This window comes from Panthera leo, chromosome B1, assembly GCF_018350215.1.
Source record: "Panthera leo isolate Ple1 chromosome B1, P.leo_Ple1_pat1.1, whole genome shotgun sequence".
Lineage (NCBI taxonomy): Eukaryota > Metazoa > Chordata > Mammalia > Carnivora > Felidae > Panthera > Panthera leo.
Window position 1 is genome coordinate 117,735,846 of NC_056682.1, and position 25,777 is coordinate 117,761,622.

A 25,777-nucleotide genomic window follows, 5' to 3' on the forward strand; every position below is an offset into this window, starting at 1 on the left:
TGGAGGATAATGCTAAGGAAGACGCTGCCTGGGAATTCACCGTCTGTGGAAATGCGCCCCAGAGAGGAATAAAGCAGTCCTCACCTTGCTCTCCCCATCCGGACCCACTTTCCCCTCCCGCCTCGGCCCCCACCCCGACACCACCATCACCCCCTTCCCTCCCCCCCACCTCCCCCCCTTTCCCACCCAGGTGTCGGACCAGGCGGTCCCCACTTCCACCCTGCACCCCTTCTTCCCCCCCTGCACCATGAACACCAATGTCTGCGTGGAGCCCGGGCCGAGCCCGGAGGCCCCGGGCTTGCCCAAGGAAAGCCACCTGCCCGAGGGGGCCCTGAACAGCCTTGTGGATTACAACTCGGAGATGGAGCGCTACCGCTCCTTTGCCACCTCCTTCTACAAGACCAACGGGGGCGCCTTCCCGCAGGCGGCCAAGATCGCGCGCATCACCACCCCCATCTTCCCCAGCAGCGCCGCCGCCGCCGCGGCCGCCGCGCGCATCGGCATGTCCCCCTGGAACTGCGACAACGCGGCCACCGCCGCCGCCGCCACCGCCATGCTCTGGGGCAGCGGCGGGGGCGGGGGCGGCGGCGGGGGCGGCGGCGGCGGCGGCGGGGGCGGCGGGGGCGGTGGCGGGGGCGGCGGGGGCGGCAGGAAATCCTCCTCCGCCGCCGCCTCCTCCTCCGCCTCCTCCTCGGCAATCCTCCCCGCCGGCGGTGGCGGCGGTGGCGGCGGCGGCGGCGGTGGCGGCGGCGGCGGCGGCGGCAGCAGGACCAGCATGCACCACCGAAACGACTCCCAGAGGCTGGGGAAAGCTGGCTGCCCGCCAGAGCCGTCGTTGCAAATGGCAAATACTAATTTCCTCTCCACCTTATCCCCTGAACACTGCAGACCTTTGGCGGGGGAATGCATGAACAAGCTCAAATGCGGCGCTGCTGAAGCAGAGATAATGAATCTCCCCGAGCGCGTGGGGACTTTTTCCGCTATCCCGGCTTTAGGGGGCATCTCATTACCTCCAGGGGTCATCGTCATGACAGCCCTTCACTCCCCCGCAGCAGCCTCAGCAGCCGTCACAGACAGTGCGTTTCAAATTGCCAATCTGGCAGACTGCCCGCAGAATCATTCCTCCTCCTCCTCGTCCTCCTCAGGGGGAGCTAGCGGAGCCAACCCGGCCAAGAAGAAGAGGAAAAGGTGTGGGGTCTGCGTGCCCTGCAAGAGGCTCATCAACTGTGGCGTCTGCAGCAGTTGCAGGAACCGCAAAACGGGACACCAGATCTGCAAATTTAGAAAATGTGAAGAGCTAAAGAAAAAACCTGGCACTTCACTAGAGGTCAGAGGAGATGATTTCTTGTTTCCCAGTCTCCCCCCTTCCCTCCTCACTCCCCTCTCTTCTCCCCTTCAGGGCTTCTTGTCTGGCTTGAAGATGCAGTACCCCTTTCCTGAAGCTTCCTTCAGGTTGTAAGATACAGTCGCAGGTGGTTGCGAGGGCACGGCCTCTCCACCACCCTCCCCAGCTGCACTTCGCGTGGAACTGGCCTCCAGATGGGGGGGGGTGCGCCCCTCCTTTTTATCTGTGGTGGTAAACTAATGTAATTGGTTTAAAAAACTCAGAAGTTTCACATTCAGTATGGTCAAAAATGCCCCCTTGGCGGTTTCAAATGCCCCCCTCCCTCTTAGTATTAGTTTTAAAAGCATCTCTGCCCAAAGGATTGGACACTTCGCGTTTTACATACTTTTATAGGCTAAGGGAGACTTCTTAGTGGCCCAGTTATAACAGTGAGGGCACAGTTTGTGGCACAAAAGCCTATAGTTCCATTAAAACACAATCGGAGTGATCATTGAAGCTGAAATACATGGTTTCAAAAGGGTGTTCTACCCCCTTCTAGAATAGTTTTTTTTTTTTTTTTCCTCTCCACCGTGATAAAAAACGTTTCTATTTTCCATTTTCTGCATATCTGGTGTTTTTTTGAGAAAGCAGAAATAATACGGAAAGCTGAACACCACCTGCAATTTTTAAGAAGGATGTGTCTAAGAATAAAGGGACGAAATTAGTTCAGTTTGGGCAGGTGATGGTAATTCTATTTAAGAATTGTTTCACGTAGTTTCAGAAACAAATGATTCCAAAAAAATTTGGTTACCAAAGTATATTTCCTTTGGGCTCTGCATCTGACAAAGTAACCATTTTTGTGGTCACAAAATTGTTCTATACACCAAGCACAGTTTTGATTGATACCCTAGATGGTCAATAATAGTTTCTTTTTCCTATATGACCTTACAACAGGCATGTACTGATTACCACTAAAGTAATTGTTAAATTAGGCTTTTAATTATGTTAAATACAAGGAGTGATGTGTCTGGTGGAAGTTTCATATGGTAACTTGATCAAAACAAAAAGGGAAAAAATGTACAATCATAGGTAAATGGTTTTAGTGGAATGTTTAAGAAAGAAATATGGAAAAGTAATCGTATTTATTCCCTTGATAAAATTTGCAGAGTAGATGGCAGGATGTTCATATATACTTGAGAATGTAGATAGTGGATTTAGCATTTGGGAGTGTTCTATGGGTCAGATTATAGAGTGAGACTGGCTCTCACAAGTTATTATCAGAGGGCACTTGCACATTCTTTTTAAAAATTGCGAGCACTGCTTCAAGGAGTTTTCTCCATGAAGGAGAACCTCTTTAAAAGGTTAAAAGAGGAAAGTTAAAGAATTCTGTTGCAGGTTTGAACACATATAAGATACAGATTTTTTTTTAAGTTTTATTAATATACAAAGCAAATGGCACTTTGGGATTCCAGAAAAACCACAGTGTTGTATTGCTATCATTATTGATTGTGATCGGGTCCATCAAAATATTGCACTTACTCCTCTTTATAAGAGAATCCATCTCTTTGTCAAGAGTTTGACTTTACTTCAGAGTGGTTTACTACATTTCCTTTGGCAACGCTGCTTAAACAAAGATAATAGCAATTATAAAAATGCAGGTCTATCTATTTTCTTAGGTGGCAAAAACTAGTTTTTAGTTTTTGAATTGTGTTTTTCTGGATTAATTTATTGCAACTTACCTCTAGTCTCTAAGGCCTATGGGAATTAAAATTCAGTTCATGATAAAATTTCCTGTTAATGCCCAGTTGATAGGGACTAGATGGCTTTATTTTTCCTCTTTAACTATATAGTATGTAGCATAATAGATTTCATGTTGCAAGTAGGCTACACCTTCAGCTAGACCCATGGCCCAGCCTGCATCCCGATTTAGAGTATGCAGTGGGAAGGGCCACTGAATAATTCTGATTTACTTAGTAAATAACCGCTCTGAAGGAGCTTAATGTGGCTATCAATAGGTTTTCTGCACAAGTTTCTATGCTGATTTATCAGTCTAGACAAATTTCATAAATGTCCATTTTTTTTCTCATTTGGGTAGTTTTCCCACAGACTTGTTGTGATGTTTAAATTCCTTAGACATTTTGATCACAGATGATCCCATAGTACTACCTTTTCTTTTAAATCCACGTGCACAAAAGTTCTGTTGATCTTCAGAAAATGGGGTGTGGGTGAGAAGGGAAACAAATTTCAGTCTTCATAGAGCTCTCTGAAGATGTTTTCCTAACTACATACTCCTTCCTACAAGAAGGTCATGGTTCAAGGCTAAGATTGTTAGTGGAATGCTATTTGGCAGAAAGAAAAAGTTTGGGGGAGGGGTTTTGTTTTGTTTTTTAATTGGCTAAGACTCTATCTAGCTTATTTTAAAAAGGCAATGGCAGCCTTGAGCACATGTGTAACCACACAGTTATGGTTGTAGGAAACCAGCTGGATGCATGTCAGAGTGACAGGGTTTACATGACTGAACCAAAGCTGGAGCAGTGTTTGCTGGTGGGTGAAAAGTCCCCTGCTGACCTGCTTCCCTCTCTAATTTGGTTCCTGTAAGTTATCATCATCTGTGGAGATGTTTTAGAGATTGGATAGACTCCCTGGCTGAGGATAATGATTTGGGGTTTCATTATGGGTATTACCTGTGGACTTCAGGTTTAAGTTCAGTAGCTAATATTTGTTGGCTTTAAATTATGGACACCAATTAATAATTGCATCATAATCATTAGTTTTATTCTTATTTATCATTTCAAACCTCATGAGTCCTTCTTTCCATTGACTTATTCTCCTCCCAAAGACTGGAGTCTTAATCAGATTTTCAGGGTGAGTAAATTGAAATTAAGACAGATTCACATGGATGTTTTGGGATTCTTGCCCACATTTTTTAAAGCCCCCTCTCTGGCATTCCTTTTAGAACAACCTAACTTATTTTCACATTTTCCTGCTTCATCTCATGTTAAGAGCATCTTAATGCCTTGGAAATATGTTTATAAAATCACCCTCTTGATAATATTCCATAAGATAACAATGCACATAAAACAAATTTAGTTTTTCTGTGATACTGTGTATTTGCATAGAACACTGTTCATTTAGTCAATTCTGTATTAAAAAATTGTCACTAATTATTCAAAGCAGTTATTACAAATACTATATGCCCTTTTTGCAACAAAACTTACCTTTAAAACTTGCATCCTAAATGATCAATATTAAATTGAGAGATTTTAATAAACATGTGATTATGCATTATGATAATAAGTTACATAATAGCACTTTGTCTCATGGAAAGGTAATCAATCCTTCAGTTTTCAGATTCACAGTAGTTACATTTCTGATATGAAGATCTAACTTTTTAAAATATCTCAGCCTCATATGACTCAAGGGATAGAATCATCCCTTGGGCAACACCAGCCTCTTAGTCCCTGAACATTGTTCAGGTGACATGATTGATCTCTGTGGGACAGCATTAGAGACCACACAGATCTGGTTTCTCTCCCATTAGCTGATTTATGGAATTACATTAGTAAGCAGCACCTCAGGAGATTTCCCTGCCCCCACCCTTGGCTCTCAGCTCTAAGTTACACACTGGCATCACAAGCTGGAGAAGGGACTTGAAAAGAGTACCTTAGAGGGAAGAGACTGAGAAACTAGAAACTCAAGAAAAAGAACAATTTCAATCACTTTCTTCTCTTTTCTCTCATTAAAAAATTTATCTGCTCAATATACATGCCAACAGTTTTGGTTGTGCTTCTCAGTAGTTTGGTGAAAAACATCCAAATATTGCCCCAAACTTGATAACTTGATTTTTTTGAGGAGTGTTTTAGGGGAGGAGGGACACGTTTCTTTATATATGCTATTAAGTTCTGAGAGCCCCAGCCACCCAAATGACAATTGTAGAATTCTGGACAAAGCATTGTCTGCAAGGGAGATGGTTCCTGTTTCCCAAAGAAATTCATTTGTAGACCATGTATAAAATAGGGTGTTCTTCACACTCAGCATCTGTCTAGTTAAATAATTGACCATGTTAATAAGTTTTTGAAGTTTGGTGACTTTTAAATAAAAAATTTATAGGTAAATATGGATGTTTCCTATCTTAAAGTGAAACATCCACCAGTTTGTCATTTTATATCATAATTTAAAAATGAGTTCTCAATTTTTAGTTTCAAAAATCAAAAACATGCCAGTTTATAAAAGCGTAAATTTTTGTTTTACTCTCAAAATGCGAATATATAACTATCAAGGGAAAGAGGAAAGTTTTCAATCAACTTAAACAAAATGATAGGATATTAACAGGTGTGTAATATAGAAATAATGTAGGAAAACAATCCTGAATTTCATAAGTGATAAGAAAAAAGTTCAGAAAAGTTTAACTTTGACTAAAGTCAACTAGATTTGTGGTCAAGGTATCATACTATAATACAAGTCCAGTGCAATTTTCCTTCTATCACTAGATTTAGTGCAAGGTGGTCCAAAGTTGTTTTTAAAAGGACCATACATTTTCAATAATTCCTAAATGAAAATAATACCCCCACCCATCCAAATATCATGAAACTTCTAAGCAATCTTTGGCATGGCAATTAGGAATAGTAAAATAAAAATAATTAAAATTCATATTTAAGGTATCCTGTAGGAATGTTTGGGTGAAATTCAACTGTCCTCAAACAAAATACAAACCAATAAGCAACCAGAAAGCCAATCAGAACAAATCAATAAAAACGACAAGAAATTTTAGACTAACCCGATAAAAATATGGGACATTTTAAATAAGAATGAAGAGTGTATCTATTGATTAGGAAAATAAAAGTTACTTGATTCCTAAACTTTTTGATGAGCTGATTACAGAAACAGTGCTGTATATTTTGGTTAGCCTTAGTCAGCTGTTTTCCTGGGTGAATAGTTAGGAGTTTTGTATAGTCAGACTTAGAGAATGATATTAACAGAGTAAATTAAAAAAAAATTGTCTGTCCACTAAAAATGGAAAGGAGTGCAAACAGGTGGGCATTTCATCCATATTTGCTCTAGTTTGCCAGGTTGGAGACTGATGATCTATATGGGAGTGACCCTGGAAACCCTGTAGGATATTCCTTCTGGATTCACAAGTAATATAAACTACTTGCGTAGGTCGAAATGTGTTTTTAAAAACTCTTTTGAAATAGTTGGTACTTAGAACTGTTCAAACTGTTCAGACTCAGTTGGTTAGATTGTCTGAATGCATAGTTCGTTTTTACCTGAAAACAATTCACCTTTTAATCTTGCTTTGAGAAAGCATAACAAAATGTCCTACTGTTCAATAAATTTCACAAGAGTGTATATGCTTCCATTTTTTACATGTTTTCTTAAATTATGCAAAACATTAAACTAATACATTCATTATGTAAAAATATCTAATCAAATTAGTAGGTTAAATTCAAGATTTAGTGAATGGCCCAAGTATATATCTACATTGGATAAAGGACTCACATCTCTTTTAGTTTTCCTTTATTTTTAGATTAGTCATTAAAAGGCAAAAATGCACCCAAAATAATGGTAAACTCTTCCGTTTTTATGTGGGATTTTCAGTCACCGATTAGAATGTAGATGATCTTGGTTGGGAACGTGGAACACTCGAGAAAATACCATCTTTTACAAACATTTGTTTTCAAGAATACTTTTTATTGTAATCAGTGTAAATTTTGAAGATTTTGCGTATGTGTAATTTTATTCCTTCACTTGCTTTGTGGTGCTTCTGTTCATTCTTGACATAGTTTTTCATCTGGCATTATGCTCTTGTCCTTATGAGTTTCAAAATATTTGGGGGAGCGGCACAAGGGTGGTCTATCTTTCAGTCGTATCTCGTTCCATCACATACAAACACCTGTCCTAAGATTGAATTATTCTGCACGTTAATCGACAAGCCTCCCTCCATTCAGCATCATATGTTTTCTGTTGTTTATTGAGTTATGTTGCACCATACTTCAGATGCGACAGCCATTTAATAATGTTGAAGACTTAGCTCTGCAGGGGCTAAAAGGATCCCAGCAGGCTTGTTAACTTCTACTCTAAAACATTATGAGAATTTTTTTTTTCCTCTGTGAAACTTCGGAGCTTTCCCTTAATTTGTTTTAACAGCCTAAGAATCTGAAGCCAGGTATGAGAGCGAGCCTGTTAAATTTGTCCTGTTTTTCCTTTTCTTAATATTTAATGCATTTATTTCACATTACATTACTTACTCTAAAGCAAATGGCAAAGCAAAAATTACTTTTTTAAGGAAGTAATATTCAAGATGTATTTCTTTGATATAAAACCAAATATAGATTATATTAGGAAAGTATACTACTAGTTTCTTGGCTTTTCATTTCTTTTATAATTAAAAATTATATTCGGGCCATGTGGCCACATTTAGATGATGTGTTATGGGAAGAGCCCATAGTATTGGGTAACTTACAGTTGAAATGTCAGGTACATCAGCATAACTTATCTGAACTTTATTTCCTCATCTATAGAATGGGGATAATAATACCCACTAAGTTACAACTTTTTGATATTATATGTAGGTTTGTATACTCTGCATACTGAAAGATGCTATGCAATTTCTCATTCCTATTTTAAAGTCGTCAATGAAAAGTAGAGAATAAGACAATTATGTTTACAGATAATTCAGTACACAGGCAGGCTACTTATAGTTTTCAGAAATTAAAGCCCAGATAAACTCTGTTGTAGCTTGTGTTTTCTGGATTTTTGCTTTAATCGTCCAGTTCTCCAAATAACTGGCTTGATTTCACTTGGAAAGAGATAAACCTGATAAACAAGTTTTCCTTGTTCTTGTATTGTCAAATGCCCAGGAAAACTGCACAACTCACCCAGTCAAGTCGGTCAATGTGATGAGCCAAATTAAACACATTAGTGTGCTTCCTCCTTCCTCACCAAAGGCACACCATTGCCATTAATTTCTCTAACTTTTAATGGGGGCGGAGGGTGGGGGAGAGTGTATGTGTGTTTCCCTTTAACTCAATACCTTCGTTTGGTTACTCTTTTCTTTATTTGACAGACATGGGGAGTTATTCTAAATGTGAATTAGTTTAAGAAAATCATTGTGAAAAGAAATGGTTAAATGCTTGTGAATTCTAGTTGGAGAACATATTTAATAAATATTGGAAAATTTTACTTACTTTTGTTTTGAAAGATAGGTGTGTGGGGGGGAGTAAAACAGGTAGATATACATTCTGAGATAAAAAGTAACTATGAAGAACTTTCCTTTTTCTTCTTAATAAGGAGAGACTATTTGTGAGGTAAAGAAAGTTAGTGAGCGATAATAGAGAAGGCTGATGGTTTTCTGGGAGAAAATAGTGATAAACCCTAAGACAGGTGAGATACTAACCCAGAAAGCACTAAAAACCAAGTAGAAAGGAATATTCAAGTCAGGATGCAATGCAGTATCTAGAAGGAACTTTGTCAAGGCAGGATATGGATGTCTGCTTTGCTTCAGCAGTTACAGAAGTTTTGCAAAGAATGGAAACTATAAAATGAGGGAATATAATATTTTTATGACTTCACTCAATACATTTGGTTTGGGAGTCAGAGCTAAAGCTCAAGTTCAGTGGAGTGGCAGCTGAATCAGAGACAAGGAAAACAGATTGTGTTATAGCTGATGTTATTATTTTTACTTATGTCTTTGAAACATTTGGTAGAATAATTCCAAAGTGTAGCTAAAAGAGAATGCTTCCAAGATGGGTGGAAAATGGTGTCCCATTTGGATCTCCTCTGCATCTAAATTCATACTTTAGAGGACATTCTTGAGAACGTGAAGAAGTGTCAAATTGGTGAAAACTCTGCTGAAAGTGCAGTTTCCTGGTCAGAAATTAAACACACACACACCTGGATGACTGATAGAATCAAAAGGATAATGATCTAAGAGGATGAGAGGGGAAAAGGGTATATGTTTATACACCACCAAGACTTATGGCATTTCTGTATATTTCAGCAATTCTGGCAAATTCCAGAGAAGGTATATTTTCTTCAAAACCTTACAGAGTGAAAAAAAGTGGAATACATTTTAAAAGAAAGATAGACTATGTACATTTAATTCATTTAATTGTGCAGAAAGGATGATTGCGAGTGTTGGTGAATTGGTGGTAGAAAAATAACTGTGCTGGTGAAAGATTTGTCTATGGGAAATGTTCTTGTGTGTAGGTAAGATGAGACCAGTGATGGTTTTGGTGGAGTCAAGAATAAGGGAAAGAGCTAAAATTCTCAGTTGTATATAGATGGATGAAAATTGAAAAGATCTGCTAGTAAGCATTAAATATTTCGTGTGCTCTAATTTTCATCCATGAAAAACAAAATAGAGAACATTGGCCTTTTCCGTCCCCAAAGAAATATAGATCTTTTGTGTAAGTCTGCTGTAGAGAATTAAATTCTTTATGAAGTGGGGTGGTTTTTGGATTTTCCTCATGTGATTCTCTTCACATGAATATGTTATTTGTGTGGCGTAGAGCTATGTTTTTCAAACTGCAGGTGACAGAACATTAGTGGTCCATGTGTTGGCTTACCACAAGGATTTTTAGAAAGTAGAACAGAACAGAGTGGAACATAAAATATATGAGTGCAGCACATATAGTAAGAGTACATATTGTTAAACTTCTGTTTCAGTTTGTATGTATACATAAATGTATGTGTATGCATGTACTAGGCTGCTATGTAAAATGTATCTCTAAGTGTTGGTTGCAGTCAAAAAAATTTGAAAAACACTAGTTTAGTGGCAGCAACAACACTATTGAACAAGTCTGTAGTGAGGAAAGAAATTATATTTGTAAATGGAACAATGTTAACAAGATAAAGAGTAAAATTTAAATGTCTTTCTTAAATAGTGTGTCTTTACTTCTCCTAGGCAGGTCTGTACCTATGCTGTATAATCCTGAATACATGGTATGTTACTGAGCACATAGAAAACCCCTGATAAATTCAATTCAATTTAACAAATCTTCAGGTAGGAACTCTTATTTTCTAAGGTTTGTGGTAAGTGCTGTGGATGTATACATACATATATGTTCATACACACACACACACACACACACACACACACACACAGTTGCTTAAGGACCTTAAATTTTCTTTATTTCTACCTTTTACAATACCCATCGAAATCCCTAACTCTACATCTTAGTCAGCCCTCCATCTAAGATACTTAATTTCCTACTTCATTCTCAACTCTCAATCCAAGAAATGGACACATTTAAAATGATATAATTGAATTAAGATGATATAATTGCTCTGGAAGCAATCTCGTACCTATTTATAAGCCTTGGCATTCCTTGATTCATCCTTGGCTTAGTTCTTCCCCAGATTTAAATAAGAAATACAAATTGCTGTTTATGATCTCTGCTTGGTTACCTCACGTGATTATGTGATGAAGTATTAAGTTTTCTTTAGTATTCTAGAATTTGTCAAGGAATAAGAAAACAAAAAGAATACTTGCCTTGAACATTTGAACATACTGAGAATCTACAGTATGACTTGTTATTTCAAGTATATTTAACAGAGTACTGGAAACTCTTGTTTGACCTGAATAAAAAAGAAGTAAAGGAAGAAAAGGAGGGAGGGAGGGAGGAAGGGCAGGGAGAGTGTAGTGTTACAGATTAAAGGGAAATCAGAAAGGAGCATATTGGTAGAAAGGATTGTCATGCTCAAGGTCATCTTCTTGAGTCTGGTTTAAAGAAGAGATTGGTAGAAATAGTTAATGTCTCAAAATTTCTGGAAAGATGCCGTAAGTCTGAGCTTAGACCCTCTAGAACCCCTCAGCATTGTTTCTTTTCATTTACCATAATGAAAAAAGTAGTTTCACAGAAACTAGGTTTTGTTTAGTGTTGTGTTTTTTTTTTTTCCTTTTAATTTCTCTTTAAGATTAATTAACTCAGGTCTACTGTTAGAAATGTAGCAAAGCCAAGGTGAAAAAACTAATGCTCAAAATGAAAAATAGTGTTTCGGGAGACAGAGGCCATCCTCTATCTATAAACAACTCATTTTTCAAAAATAACTGTAGTTTTTTGTGGCTATACAGAGAACTTCCTGGAAAATACAGAATATACATGTAAAAAAGACTCCAGAAAAGTGGCAGAAAGAATATTAATCACTACATCTTATAAATTCTATGCTTAAAAAAAGAGTTAGGCTTATTAATATACTCTGCTGGTTAGTTACCTTTGTGAAGGTGGCTATGTTTGCACAAAGATGGGGCAAAAGATATTCATAGAAAAAGAAGTAATATATGGAAACTCTCTGAGGAGAAATTTCAATCTAAACATTTGAGGACTTGCTCTAGCCCAAGATTTGCTGATATTATGGTAGTGTAGAATGCTTAAGACTATATATCCTCTTAATGAGGGAAATTAACCAAAATGTATTTCTAAAGAGCTAGATAAACATGTAATAACTTGATAAAGTTAAATTATAATAGTTACTGACTATATGGCATTTAATTTTGTTATTTAAAAAGAAAAAAGGAGAGAGACCAAAAACTGCATGTTATTCTCAGAAATATGGTTTTAACCAAGTACATTATTTTGATGATAACATCTTTATGACCAAAAAATTTGGAACTGACTCTAAATTCCTCTAAGTAATTCATGGACCTTAAAACATTCTCTGTTTTTGGGCTGGGTCTATAGAAGTGGTTGGTATTTTGTCATAGAGGATTCCAAACCAGATGCAGTCCAGTGACCACGTCCAAGATGCTAAGGAATTTAGCCTAGTGAGAAAAAATTTTATTAAAGTTATTTTCACTTTTTATATAATACAGAAAAAAAAATATTTCTCAAATTCTCAGATCTATAATAATTCAAAGATAAGCACTGTAATTATAGAGGTTTGGTGTTTGGTGTAACTATTGTGTTTCATTTGAATACATGTTAGAGACTATCCAAATCATAGCTTTGGTAGTTTTGAAAAGTCACCTCTTCATATTTTTTAATGTGGCTTCCTATTTCCTCCCATTTTACAAGAATATTTCCACAGTTCACTGTCTACTTTAAAATTAATCAACATCTTCAAAATGGTCCAACAACTTGATCAAGAAAAGAATGATGGTCGTTTTTCAATAGCTGATCAGCAATGATCTTACCTAAAGGTATCATTGCATGAAACAGGATTAGTAGAGTGACTCTGAGGGGACATAGAATTATCTAACTTTTGTCTCTGCCAGATAGGTAGGTAGGTAGGTAGGTAGATAGATTAAGATTCATTTATCATATAACCACATGTATTCGTATATATATTCATAAGTGAAATCTAAGCATATGGAACATAGAAGTAGAATTAATTCTAATCATTTTTATAGTATTGATGTTATTAATCTAATTTTTGCTTTTTACTCTGTTTTACATTTAGTTTCCTTTCACACTCCCTCTAAGAACTTTTAACATAGGGTTAAAAATACTGTATATAATTGTTTTTCAGAAACACCTTTTTAATTTGTGGACTGTTGAAATTTTTTTTTCTTTCTGCGTACCATCCCATTACAGTTTATTTTTATATGTCCAAGAACATTTTCATCACTAAACAACTCATTTATAACACAATAAACTTACTTATTTTTTAGAAAGATGTGACTTGAAGTGTTTTTACCAAAATCAGTTGAAATATAATCCTACATAGCATTATCAAGAGACTTGCTTAAATACAGTAGTTGCATTAAATACTAGGACCAAAAGTGGGCGCCTTTTTTGTCACTTTGGGACCCATGTCCAAGTCATGGCGTTCAGCTGTTACTTTCCTTCCTACCAACCCACTCCTATTCTTTAGACACACATTCTCCTTTAGGCAGTTATTTTCCTAACGGGCTCTACCACCACATTGATGTGACTTTAGCATCTGTATTACATACTATAACAACTCAGCTTTCCATCTACAAAGGTTAGCTAGGTTTGTCTTGTAAAACGTCATGCTGTCATAGTCTAAAACCATCACAGTGGTGATGGTGAGGGTGGTGGTGTTCGTGTAGGAGGAGGCGGAAGAGGAAGAACTGTCAATATTGGCAAAGCAGGAGGAGTGGTAGGAGCAATGGCCCGCAGAGAATGGATACTAATGAAAAAACCATTGCGAGTTCTCCACCATTAATCAGAGAAATCCTGGCCATAAACGTCAATTTGAAAACCAAAAAAGTTGAGTTCTCCTTATAATCATATTTAAGGCCTCCAAAAAAGTGGGTCATAAAACATATCCAGTTACTCATTTGGTTCTCTCTTTCATTTAGAAAGGGGTCTAATATTCCAGTTAATGGTAATACTGATAAATATTTTTAGTTGACATCTGGATAATGGCCAAAATAAAATGTGAGTATAATATATATATTATACAGTTATATGATAAATGAATCTGAATTATGAGGAAAGTTAGTCTGATGCATATCACATATGTGATATATATATATACACACATATATATATATCATGCATATATCACAAATAGATATCGTACATATATCATATCACACATATGATATATATCACATAGTATATAAGGCATATATATTACAATAGAACAGAAAAAGAAAGGTGTAATCTAAAAAGTAGAAGCTATACTTATGTTAATTTATATATTTTAATTGAAGTATTGTTAACAAATAAAGTTGTTTATGATTGCAATAACAGTAAGTTGTTAGACTGTGAGATTATCATATATCACAAAATAATTGTTCTCTCAGATTTACTGACCTATGCTATACTTGTGCTTGCTAAAAGTTCTAGCAAAGCTAGTGGGTTACTGGTCTATGATTTCTACAATATATTAATTATAAATAGGATATAGGAAAATATTTCTGCTAAAAAATTTTTGGTATGTCTCTAACATTTTCTAGGTATCATTTTAGATCATAATTATTAATTTTATCGATGTACTATGTGTATTCCCATCCACAATATTGTATATAGAATAAAATTTTCCCTTCTCCAAGTAGGTTTTGAAATTTTGTCAGTAAAAGAAATTGAGAACCTATATAACTTGATGTTTTAGCATTCTTTGTGAACCAAATCAGAAAAAAAAAATGTAGTTTTCTTCACCATCAGGAATGCTTTTCCTTTTCTTAACGCAAAATACTCTAAAGTTTTGAGGTTTCATATGAAGCCGAAACAAAATATAATCAAATATCTAAAGGCAAACATTGGTAGCTACTATTATCTTTTGTCATACTTGCATACTTTCTATTGCAAAATTTCAGTGATTCATTAAGGTGTCAAGTTCTTATGTGACAAGGTGAGCCAAATGCTGTGAGGTGTTCCCAGTTTCAAGGTCTTAGATGCTTGGAGTCTAAGAAACTTATAGGGGATTCTTCACAGGAAAACTATTTCAGCAGAGTTTAAAAGAGGCTGTATTGGCTAACTGCAGTTCTAAATTGCTTTGCTTTTGGTTGGAAAAAGTATACTTCACATCATTATATGAGAATCGAAAAATGGATGATTTCCATTTCTTTAATTAATAATAAATGGGAAAACTAGAAATAATTTTCTGATTAGTAGAAGAATAACAGTCGCCCAAAACACTCCAGATTGGAAATCATTGTATTAGAAGCATCCTGTTGTTTCACAGTAGAATTCCGAAGACCCAGGTGAATCACTGAGATTTTTGGATTCAAAAGTATATGAATAAATATTAGAAAGATATATTTAACTTTAGTTACAGAATTTTCAAATGTCGTAAGTATTATCTCAATTTATAGCCTTATGCATTCTGAAGTAAATTTCAACATCAAGTTGCCTTTAATTTGCCCTTTGAAAGTTCATGTCTAGCTTTATTAAAATGATGAGTATTGTTTAGTGCTGCACTTTATATATTGTAAAAAAGGTATAGCTATCCCATTTTCAGCTTTCAGGAGGTGAATTTTTTTAGACTTGCCATATTTTATTTTTTTTTCATTTTAAACTTTTATTTTAGAGAGAGAGAGAGGGAGAGCAAATGGAGAGGGGCAGAGAGAGAGGGAGAGAGAGAGAGAGAGAGAGAGAGAGAGAGAGAGAGAATCTTAAGCAGGCTCTGTGCTCAGAGGGGGGCCCGCAGTGGGGCTCAATCCCATGACCCTGGAATCACAGCCTTTGGATCATAACCTGAGAGCTGAAATCAAGTCAGATGCTCAACCGACTGAGCCACCCAGCCACCTCTGGACTTGCCATATTTTAAACAAAAGTGTGTAGATGCAGGCTCAACCTGAAGATGTCACAGTTCACGTGACTGCTCAACAGGCACAAAAAAAGAAAAAAATACTCAAATTCTAAGGTGGCGGCTTTTGGTAGTTTTGTGTATTTTAGGTTGTTTAATTTATGTCTTCATTGCTGATTTAACAGAACTTAAATAATACCATTGCCGGAGACAGATTGATAATTTTTTGTATTCATTTTTTAATGTCAGTGTAAACTGTACTTGGGTTTGGGTTATATCATTCTTTTATTCAAGAAAGTATCATTGCTTTTTAAAGTTATTTAGGAGGGAAACAGAAGCCAGCCCTTTAAGCTCATTAGGTTAAGTTCTTTGGTATGTGGCTCTGGCTTTCATAGGGATGAATTCTCTGGAACACCATGCTTTACAGCAATACCGGAAGGAGAACTGAGGGCTGCAGGTTTCTCCACAGTCCTCCTGGGAGCAGGCTGTTTTTTGTCAGTGTTTGCACCTGCAGGAGCAGCGAAGGCTGTCTTAAACAATGCTGATCAACTCAATTCTATTCTTTACCTCTCCACCCCCTTCTCTTCCTGGGGAATCTGGCTTTCCTGTCACTCAGGATAATGATTTCCTGCAAGCATCACTGAGATCCAGAAAGTCACTGTAATCTCATCAAGAGTGTGATTCCCCAGCTGGGACTCTTGAATTTATATAACCCCGAAGGTAGCTAGGCAGGGTGCTTAGTCCCTCATCGGTGTGTTGAATCCACACAACATTTGAAATAAAAGTCCTCTTACAAAGATGACCTCATTCATTGACAGGATTAGAGAAGACATGTCCCCAAATTAGTACAGACTTAATCAAAAATATATAATTTAAACAATATTTTATGTATGAAAACAAACAGTGTTGCCTTACCCATCTTGGCAGAAAAGAACTCAGTCCAGATATAAAGTAAATTTCCACTGAACCAATACAAATCAGGCAGGAGATTGGGCATACATTTTCTGCTTTGTGTGACCTATGGGGGACACTAAGGAGTTTTATTACTTTTTTAATCCTGAAATAACATTTAGAGGAACCTCACTTCAAGCTTCTGGTGAATGCCTTGATAATTTGTTCTAATTAACGCACCATTGGTTTTCCTGTTTTCTCACACATTTTAGGTGATTTCCCAACAAATCATTTTAGGCTTCATGACCTCATAAATCTTCATATAAGGGAGAAATCGTTTTTAAAAGATGCCCCCCTGCTAATCTTCACCTTTACCCTACAGCGGTGGATGGTCTGTACCTTAGGTGTGGAGATATGTACTGGTCTCAATGTATGCATAATAATACACACACATCCCAGTGCTATTATTTTGTGACAAGATGCATTAGTAAAGAAAACCAGCTCTCTGTTTTTCTCATATTTGCATTATCTAATTAATTTTTAGTGGTAAAAAGCATTGAGAAATGATTATCTTTCTCCTCACAATAATGACCTTTGATCTCAGGTGGCATTTTATAAAGCTTGCCTTTTCTAAATATTGCAAATAAAACTGAGTAATGGAAAAGGGCACAGGAAGAGCAAAGAGCTGGAAAAGAGACTTCAAAATATATCTAAGACATAAGGAGTTCACCTCATTTAAAAAATGTACTCCATACATTTTTCTGTTTATCTTCATAAACATATATGTTTATCAAGATACAAGATTATCTAAGTATATACTTACAGTCTTGTTTCCAGTTGGCATCTGAGAGTAAATTGGCATCTCTATGTCATATTCTATACATGTAAATGTGAATATATATGAATATATATGCACATGTTTATTTTTCATATGTGAATCTGTAATTGCATGGATATGTTTGGATCTAACTTATCTTGTTAAAAATGACTACATTTATATAAGTATGCATACTTATATAAAATTTATTCTTAGTTGGCATCAGGCAGCAAGCTTAGCATCTGGTATAAACGTCTAAGTTTTCATTTACTGCGTGTGTGTGTGTGTGTGTGTGTGTGTGTGTGTGTGTAAAGCATGAATATTAGAATGAATATGTTGTTTTTTATGAGTTCATATAGTTCCTTTAACAGTGATTAAATAAATGTAATGAGCATATATAATTATATTTATCATTCAAAAGTTAATTTTGGAAAGTAGGAAAGGAGTTTTTCTTATCAACCAAATCGAATGATGGAGATTCCTGTATGCATAGTGAGCTGGAGAGAAGAAAACATTACACCATGAGGAGTAAGGATTAAAATATTAATAAGTACTAGTTATGTGGGAATAATAGACTTCCTTATTTGCATTTTTAAAGAATACTTCACAAGTTAAATACTTTTGTATACAAACTTGTACTTTGGGTACAAACTTGCATTAGAATCAGTTTGGGGCACCTGTCTGGTAGAGCACGGGACTCTTAATCTCAGGGTCGTGAGTTTGAGCCTCACATTGAGAGTAGAGTTTATTTTAAAAAATAATCAGGGCGCCTGGATGGCTTAGTTGGTTAAGCCTCCAACTCTTGATTTTAGGGCATGATCTCTTGGTTCGTGAGATCGAGCCCCACTTTGGACTCTGTGTTGACAACGCGGAGCCTGCACAGGATTTTCTGTCTCCCTCTTTCTCTGACCCTCCCCTGCTCACTCTCTATCTCTCTCTCTTTCAAAATAAATAAACATTTAAAAAATAAAAATAATAACTAAAGAATCATTAGTTTGTTCTTACATATTCATCTTCAAATTTATTGTGTTGACTGCAGGGACAAGTTTTTCAAAACTCTTTCTAGTACAAATAGTGAAAAGTGGCTTTGCTTTCCAAAATGGTTATTCTTTTCATTTACATTTCAGTGGACATCTTAATTAATACACTCGTATTTTTAGATGACATTAACACAATAGGACTGTGTCAACCAAATAAGTCAAATGTGAGACAGTAAATCAAAGCTAGTTTCAATTATTAAGGAATACTTACAGTAGAATTTTTCATGTATACTCTGAAACATGAAGTTCAAGTGCTATTAACACTGTCTTAAGATGTGTTTACAAGAAGTGCGTGTGTGTGTGCGTTCTGTACCTACTCAATAATTTGGTAACATTCAACATGTCAATTTATATACTTAATTATCCTAGCAGCTACCTTATATTCTACACAGGCTTGTTGGACTGGTCTAAGGAATAGTACCAGCTCTCTTTCATTAGCCCCTATAGGAAAATTTACTCTTAGCTTATTGTTTCTTATGTACTTTCAATATGTTCTCATGTGGTTCTGTTTTTTAAAGAAGAGTATAGTATAATGAATTACTGTAATGTTAATATATGGAAGAAAATTCAATCCTATACCGTTTTTCTGACAAAAAAAATCCCACAGTGACTTTAACCTTTTTGTTAAAAGAATTGCTCATGCTTTTGGTGCTAACTTATTACTCCTTTGAAAAACGATAGTATTTTTATGGTATAAAAGTTATGCTCCATTGAGTATCATTGGCTAGTGTAAGTTTGTTTCATACATATGACCTTAATTTGTTGAAAATGCAGACTTTAAAATAGTGGTACACAGTTGTTAAATGATAGAAGTAACATCGATGTAATATTTGTTGTTGTCCTGTTATAAAAGAAATTCCCCAGAATAAAGAAACTACTTCACTGAATTCTCTAAGCAGCAACCTTACATAGAGGTGCATAGGTACACAGCAGATACAGACTTTCTGGCTGGACTTCCTACTATTGATTAACAGCTTCAACCTTCCCATTTATTCTGATGGTTATCCATGTTCTAGGCTGTGTTTCTGGTATTTTTTAGACTAATGTGTTTTAATCATTATATTCAGTAAATTATCATTAATTTCAATATTCTAATTTTTGTAATGTTCTAAGATTGAGCATTTCTTTTTTATTAAATGTTGAAATATACAAGTCATTATGTTGTGTATTGCTGACTAAAAATATTGCTGAAGTGTAAAGGAGAAAAATCTAATTTTATATTGGCATAGAAAAAAAGCTTAACTTGTTTTCTTGCTCTTTTTTTATAGAGAACACCTGTTCCCAGCGCTGAAGCATTCCGATGGTTCTTTTAAAGCAGTAGTATATCTTATTTTCAAGGCATTTGGAAGTGAAGGGCAAACTAATGTCTTGTTTTAAGAAACTGCTTAGTCCACCACTGAAGAAAATATCCAGATATTATTTTCATTTTATGTATAGGGGTTTCTTCAAAACAAAACAAAACAAAGGAAAAGAAAAAAGACATATAAAAATAATCTGGGAGTTTGGGGAATTGGCCAGTCTATTTACTTTCAATACACTGATTCTTTCTTTGATGTAATTTAGCTATACTAGTGAAGTTGTTGTCTATTTTGAAAGTGGCTGTAAAAAAATAAGTTTGGGTAAACCCCTGCTGTAAAATCATGTATCTTTGCAAAGTACATATCTATACTTCATTTTCAAATATATGTGTTTCGGTACTGTAAACTGTACAGATAGCAGCTTGTATTTTGTGTGTTTAGACACAAGGAGACAATCATGTCTGAGCATCTATGGAGATTAACAGTTTGTACACAACAGTATGGTTCTGCGAGTTAAATCTGGAGCAATAAATTTTAGCTTTAACTATTTTTTGCCAGTTGTTTCTAGAAGCAGCAACAGCAGTGGCATGTTTTGCCATGCATCTTTCCGTAGAGACTTGATGCCAAGTTTTGCAAGACTAAAAGATGATGATGCATCCAGCAATGACCTTCAGTTGTATTGTTATAAGAGGGGGAAGATGTTATGAAAGTTTCAATTAATCTTTTGAGCACTATATTAGAGTAGTGGTTATGCACTTGCATTGCTTACAAACGAGCTGTACAGAAGGGTATACCTCCCAAATACTTAGTGTAGTTGACTTGTCTTGGGTTGCACTGTAAGGCGGAGTACTCACAGTAGTTGGAACATGCAGCATCAGTTGTATAACTTTTTTTTTAAATCAGTGTTTTCTAGGATACAGAGAAAAGTATCATATCTTAGGGGAGAAATTCATGATTGATTTTTTTTCTCAGCCCAGCATGGGGTATATGTATTTTTTGTTTGTTTAAATTTTGCTCTCTCTCTCTCTCTCTCTCTTTTTCTTTTGGTAGGAAAAAGAAACTTTTGATAAAATGTATCCAAATGTTTTAATTCCATGTATGAAGTGAAATGGGTAGTTTGTTTTAAAACTTGACTACGTAAAGACCTCCTGCATTGAGACATGGCTAGGTATATTTTTAAGTTAAAAAAATTAAACACATTTATAGAAGTGAGGCTTTTAAATCTCTTTTTATCTCCTTTTCTCATAGCCTCCCAGTTGGACCACTGGCCTTCCCCTAGGCCCTCAGTGGAATGTTCCATTGCTCCTATTCCCGTTTTTTGTCACTTGATGCTTTCATTCCTGAGAAGGCAGGGCCACATTCTGTGGAGTTCCATAAATGCAAACAGCCCCAAACACAAAGAAGCTAATGTTTCATAGGATCTGTGCTACCTTTTCACGTAGGATTTGGTTTTCTTAAGGCAGTCAAGGTTCCTAAGTCTGTCCCAGGAGGACAGATACGTTACTTGTGATGACATAATACCTAGGGAGTTTATTTCATTTCTGTTTCTTGCCAGATTATAAAGTCTATTCTCATCTTTAGGAATAAAATAGAGTTTAGTGAAAATACATGGAGGATCGAAGTTGCCATGTTACTGTAACTTTTGTTCTTTATCCACTAGCCAGCTACTTCAGCCTATAACATCCACTAGCCTGCTGAAAAATGTTAGCAAGATGGATCACACAGAGGAAAATAACCTGAGAAGAGAAAGGGTGATGAAAAGGACTGTAAAGTTTTAGAAAGACTAGCAGATTAATAATTTTAAGAGGCTAGTTGTAGTTGTGAATGGGAAATAATATCACAGGAGATTTTAAAAAACACAGAAGGAGCACTTCCTCATCAGAGCATGGGTGGGAGGGGTGGAGAAGTCACCTGCAAATGCCAATGTGAAAAACAAGTGACTAAACCTGCCTAGAATATGAACGCAAGGTCTCCACTTATGGTTGAATGGCCTTTTTAAGGAAATTTTATTATATATTACACCTATCCATGTTTAAAGAAGAAAACTAAATAATCACAAGCTAAAATGTGCTTAAAATGTATGTTAATTTTGAGATAGCTTTCTGCTTGATGTATATTCCTTTGAGGGTTTCTAGTTAGAATTTCTGTTTCTGCTGTGGGACCAATGAGAACTATAGGAGTTCTTTCTTGTCCACTTTTATTTGATTTTACTTACTTTTAAACCAATTTGCTAAATAATTACAAGTAAGTGAAAACTTACTTCCACACTTGAATGGTAAGTTTGCCTTGCTATTTGGAAAACGACGATTATTACTATAGGATTGAAGCAAATGTCCGTTCGGGCTGTATCAGGCATACAATAACGGATAAAGATCGCACAGCAATGTACTGAGAGTCTAAAATACATGCTAGTATTGCATGTCTCGATGTGTTTTTGTTTGTTTTCTTAAAGAACTAATGAATCTGTATATTGTAAAATGTGGTGTTTTACATGTCAAATCAATTTTTTAATGAAAAAATGTTGATTATGGAAATGGAGAAGTGCAGCTTTTCTTTAATTCTCTTACATGTTTTTGTTCTCGATATTGTTCTTTTACGTCACCCATTTTTTTATGATTTTGGTAAAACTCTATTTATATAATGTAGGGTGCATAAACGTTCTCGTTGGTGATGTCGAAGAAAGATGTTACTCTTCCAGCCTCCCTCTGGTTCTCTTCCCTGTAAGTCCATATACTGAGAACTTGTAAAGGATGTCATTATAACCCTAAGGGAACTATTTAAAGGTTTACATTTTTCATGATTCTAAAATACCCAATGACATGTAACTTTTGAAAATTCCTTGCTGTATGCTTCATATTCAGTACCAAGAAAATTCAGAACATGGCAATCAGAATATAGATCATGGCGGACTATACAACTTAAAAATTGCATATCGGATAAGTCCAATTAAAATTTTGTAAGAGAGATCTACATACACAGATGTCTTACCTTCCCTACGAAGTAAGGAGATAAGAAGACGCACATACCATAAGCATTTGGGGAGAGCTGGAAAATACGTAGGATGTTGGTACGTAGTACAGTGTTTTCCTTGTCAGCTGTCACTCGGCACCCTAAACATCCCAAGAGCATCATCATGCAAACTTCCCTCTTTCCAGGCCTTCAGACCAAAGTGGCTTTCTGATGGATTTTGCCTGTCTGTTCCCAAGTGGAGGCATAGTTACAAATCAGAAATGTGTCCATCTTTAGGAGAGAAAACAGTGATAGTCTTCCTCCAGTGTAAGAGTATTTAAGAGCATCTCGTGGTTGCTTAATCCCCAGTAGCCAACTTCCTTCTATACACATTCACAGGGAACAAGACATGGTGGGCTTCCTATGAATTCCTATTAAGCAATCACTACAGAAAGGAATATCCCCTTCCTTTCATTTAGAACCCCTGGCATGTAAGTTGTACAATTAATACTAAAGCTTACAAAGTCTTTAGGCCGATAGTATCTGTAATCAAATAATGAACAAGGGAAAGCAGTTAAATGAACACACTATTCAGGGTCAAATATGTTCAGCAAAAAGCCGTGGTGGGTCTTTGATCATGGTTAGATTCACAGTGATATCAAACAGTTGGTTCTCATGTAACAGCTAAATGTTTCACATTTTGTTTTTATTAAATTTGGCAGTTTCACACTGAGATCTGTATTCCTAGTGAATAAAAGACAGCTACTATGTTCGGAGGGATTCCATTTTCACAATGGCAAGGAAGTCTGAGATTTCAGGAACATGGGCCACAAAATGTACTCCTTTCAGTGTTCCCCTCTTCTGAACTGTGCAGTCATCTATTAAATTTTCTAATAGATATTTGTGTAAGGTGTATGTATGCTTGTGCAATTATAAAAAAAAAAGCAGTTTTGGAAAACAGTGTATTTATTAAAGAAAATTACTTATGGGGCATGTACAAAACTGTAAAAAAAAAAAAAAAGCTACAAAAAAAAAAAACACATTCGATTTGCCCAGTAAAGTTGTTTTTGTGAAATTTCTGTGTTGTTGAATAAAGGACTTTAGTATTCAAAATATCTCTATTTTTCCATGAACAAATTTTTATTTGTGGGAATTTAAGTCATGGACATGTGATCCTGATAATCTAATTTTGTTTATGATAAAACAAGTGTATAATTCTACACTTGCCCTTATGTCAGCAGAATGAATACTGTATATAAATCTTTCATAAAATACGGCAGTTTTGTTCATTTTGTTTTTCCTCATAGATTTTTGTCTTTCTCAGAGAGTTAAAGAAAAGGAAAAAGAAGAACATGGTTCTTTTCACATTTCTAGAGGATATTTTTTGTTGTTGTTGAAAGCTTTAAAAGGTCACCTAAATAGAGGAAGAAATGAATGTATCCAAACTTTTCTCCTTCCTTCTCCATCCTAAGTGTGCCAGGAGAAAGCATCCCATGAATCCCTTGTGCCATGAATGGAAAGTCCTGGTGGTAATACTTGAAAGCATTAAAGTTCATGAAGAAATGTGCAACACTGGAATTCTATCTTCAGCCATTCCCAGCAATACTCTGAGATTAAATTTTTTATTGTCGTACTTTTTAAAAAATTTTTTATGGAATATGATGGTCTGCCCACGCTGCTTATTGTTTTGGTGGTGAATGTGCTTAACCCCTACTTACCTCACTGTTTCTCAGAACAAAGCTCTAATTTTTTTGATGCCTCATAAACTACAAGAAATGTAGAACACAATTTTATATCTTGGAAATCCTTAATATGATGGCAAACACCGAACTTCAAACAATTGAAAGAGTCCATGTCCACAGAAAATAATACCACATTAGAAGATGTTTGTCGATTTTATAAATTTCAGGGTGTGTTCTTTTAGTATAATACCGCAAATGTAAAATACCTTGGCCCTGGCAACAGAATTAGATCGCATAGTGTGCGAAAGAAGAATTAGGTAACTTGAATTACGAGAGTTTCTGGATACTCAGCAATATTTTCAGGTGAGTTGTTGTGCTTGTTTATTACATTTTGGAGTAAGCAACAATAGGGCAAAAATATAAAACTGGGTTTTCATAGAAAATACTTTCCTTACTTGAAATCTTCAAGTAAGGTTTATTTGTAGTGATAAGAGAATAATGCTCCAAAATAGTTTGAATTAACCATGAAGGGAGAGGGGAGGAGTTCTATACCTTATTTAGACGTTGAGCCAGATAACAGTTTCATATGGTTTCTGCAAAATCATGTATTTTTTTTAAAGAGTGTTTATTGGTAAAAGTTATCTTTATTTGCATGTTTTATGCAGAAGCTATTCTCCATTTTATTTCTACTCTTGTCTTTATTCTGTCTCTTTTTAATGGTGAAAATTGTTATTTAAGGTAAACAGGCTGAACACAAATTTGTTTTATCTGCATGCCCTACATAAGTAGAGTAGTTATGAAAAAAATGTATTCTTATTTGGCAATTTTATTTCTAATCTTCTAGTATCTTGGCTTAAGATCTGTCTTTGTGTCCTTTGCAATTCACATATTTTGGCCAATTTTTAAAACAATATTTCTTATTTTTAATGTACTTATATAAAATTAAATGTCAACCAAATTATCTTTAGTCTAAGTCAATGCTTTGTTTATCATATGTTACTTAAGACAAAAATCATTCTGGTACCAGGTGTTATAATTTCACAAGTTGGAAGCGGTGTAGAGATCTCTTTCCAAGAACAGTACTTTTAAAAGCTATTCTTATCCTGTATAAATCCTGCATGTAAAGCATTTTTAATACAAGACTGAATTACATGACTTGTCCAGTATTTAGATGGTAGGAGAATCTGACTGCCTGGTTTGAATTATGACCTGCTTATGACTTTTCTGAAAAGTGATCTTCTATCTAAATTATATGGCTTCAGGAAACCTGCACAATTTGGAAGGGAAGTTAGAAAAGAACACAGTTAAATGATACTTTTTTTACTTTTGGTACCATCATAAGACAGGTAGCTGAAAATTCGTATTCATTGTATCCTTCAAGAACTTTTCTCATGTTTGCATGAATGGCCTTATGATTTTGTTTATAACTTTTATTGGTACATGTTTATAATTTGTAATTTTATTTATTAATGTTGAATTAATATGTGTGTGTGGGTGGATATAGAAAGATCAATCTGTGTGTGCATATGTGTGTGTGGTTTTTTCAGGCAGCAGAGTTGAAGTAGTTAAGGATCAGTGTAGGTCTCATTAAACATGTTTTATGGCTAAGAGTGTCA

At 35.9% G+C, this 25,777-nt stretch overlaps 1 protein-coding gene across 1 annotated transcript; it reads left to right on the plus strand.

Annotated features, from left to right (window-relative positions):
* Positions 1–215: 215 nt before the first annotated feature.
* CXXC4 (CXXC finger protein 4) lies at positions 216–20,611 on the plus strand. The gene is made up of 2 exons (XM_042935780.1): positions 216–1,327; positions 19,501–20,611. The coding sequence occupies exons 1-2, from the start codon at positions 248–250 to the stop codon at positions 19,543–19,545; spliced, it is 1,125 nt and encodes a 374-aa protein (XP_042791714.1). The 5' UTR covers positions 216–247; the 3' UTR covers positions 19,546–20,611.
* The last annotated feature ends 5,166 nt before the right edge of the window (positions 20,612–25,777 follow it).

Excerpts from the sequence above, each read along its gene's own strand:
- CXXC4 (XM_042935780.1), top strand. The coding sequence starts at position 248 with ATGAACACCAATGTCTGCGTGGAGCCCGGGCCGAGCCCGGAGGCCCCG. Across the intron at positions 1,328-19,500 it reads AACCTGGCACTTCACTAGAG|AGAACACCTGTTCCCAGCGC; the intron begins GTCAGAGGAGAT and ends CTTTTTTTATAG.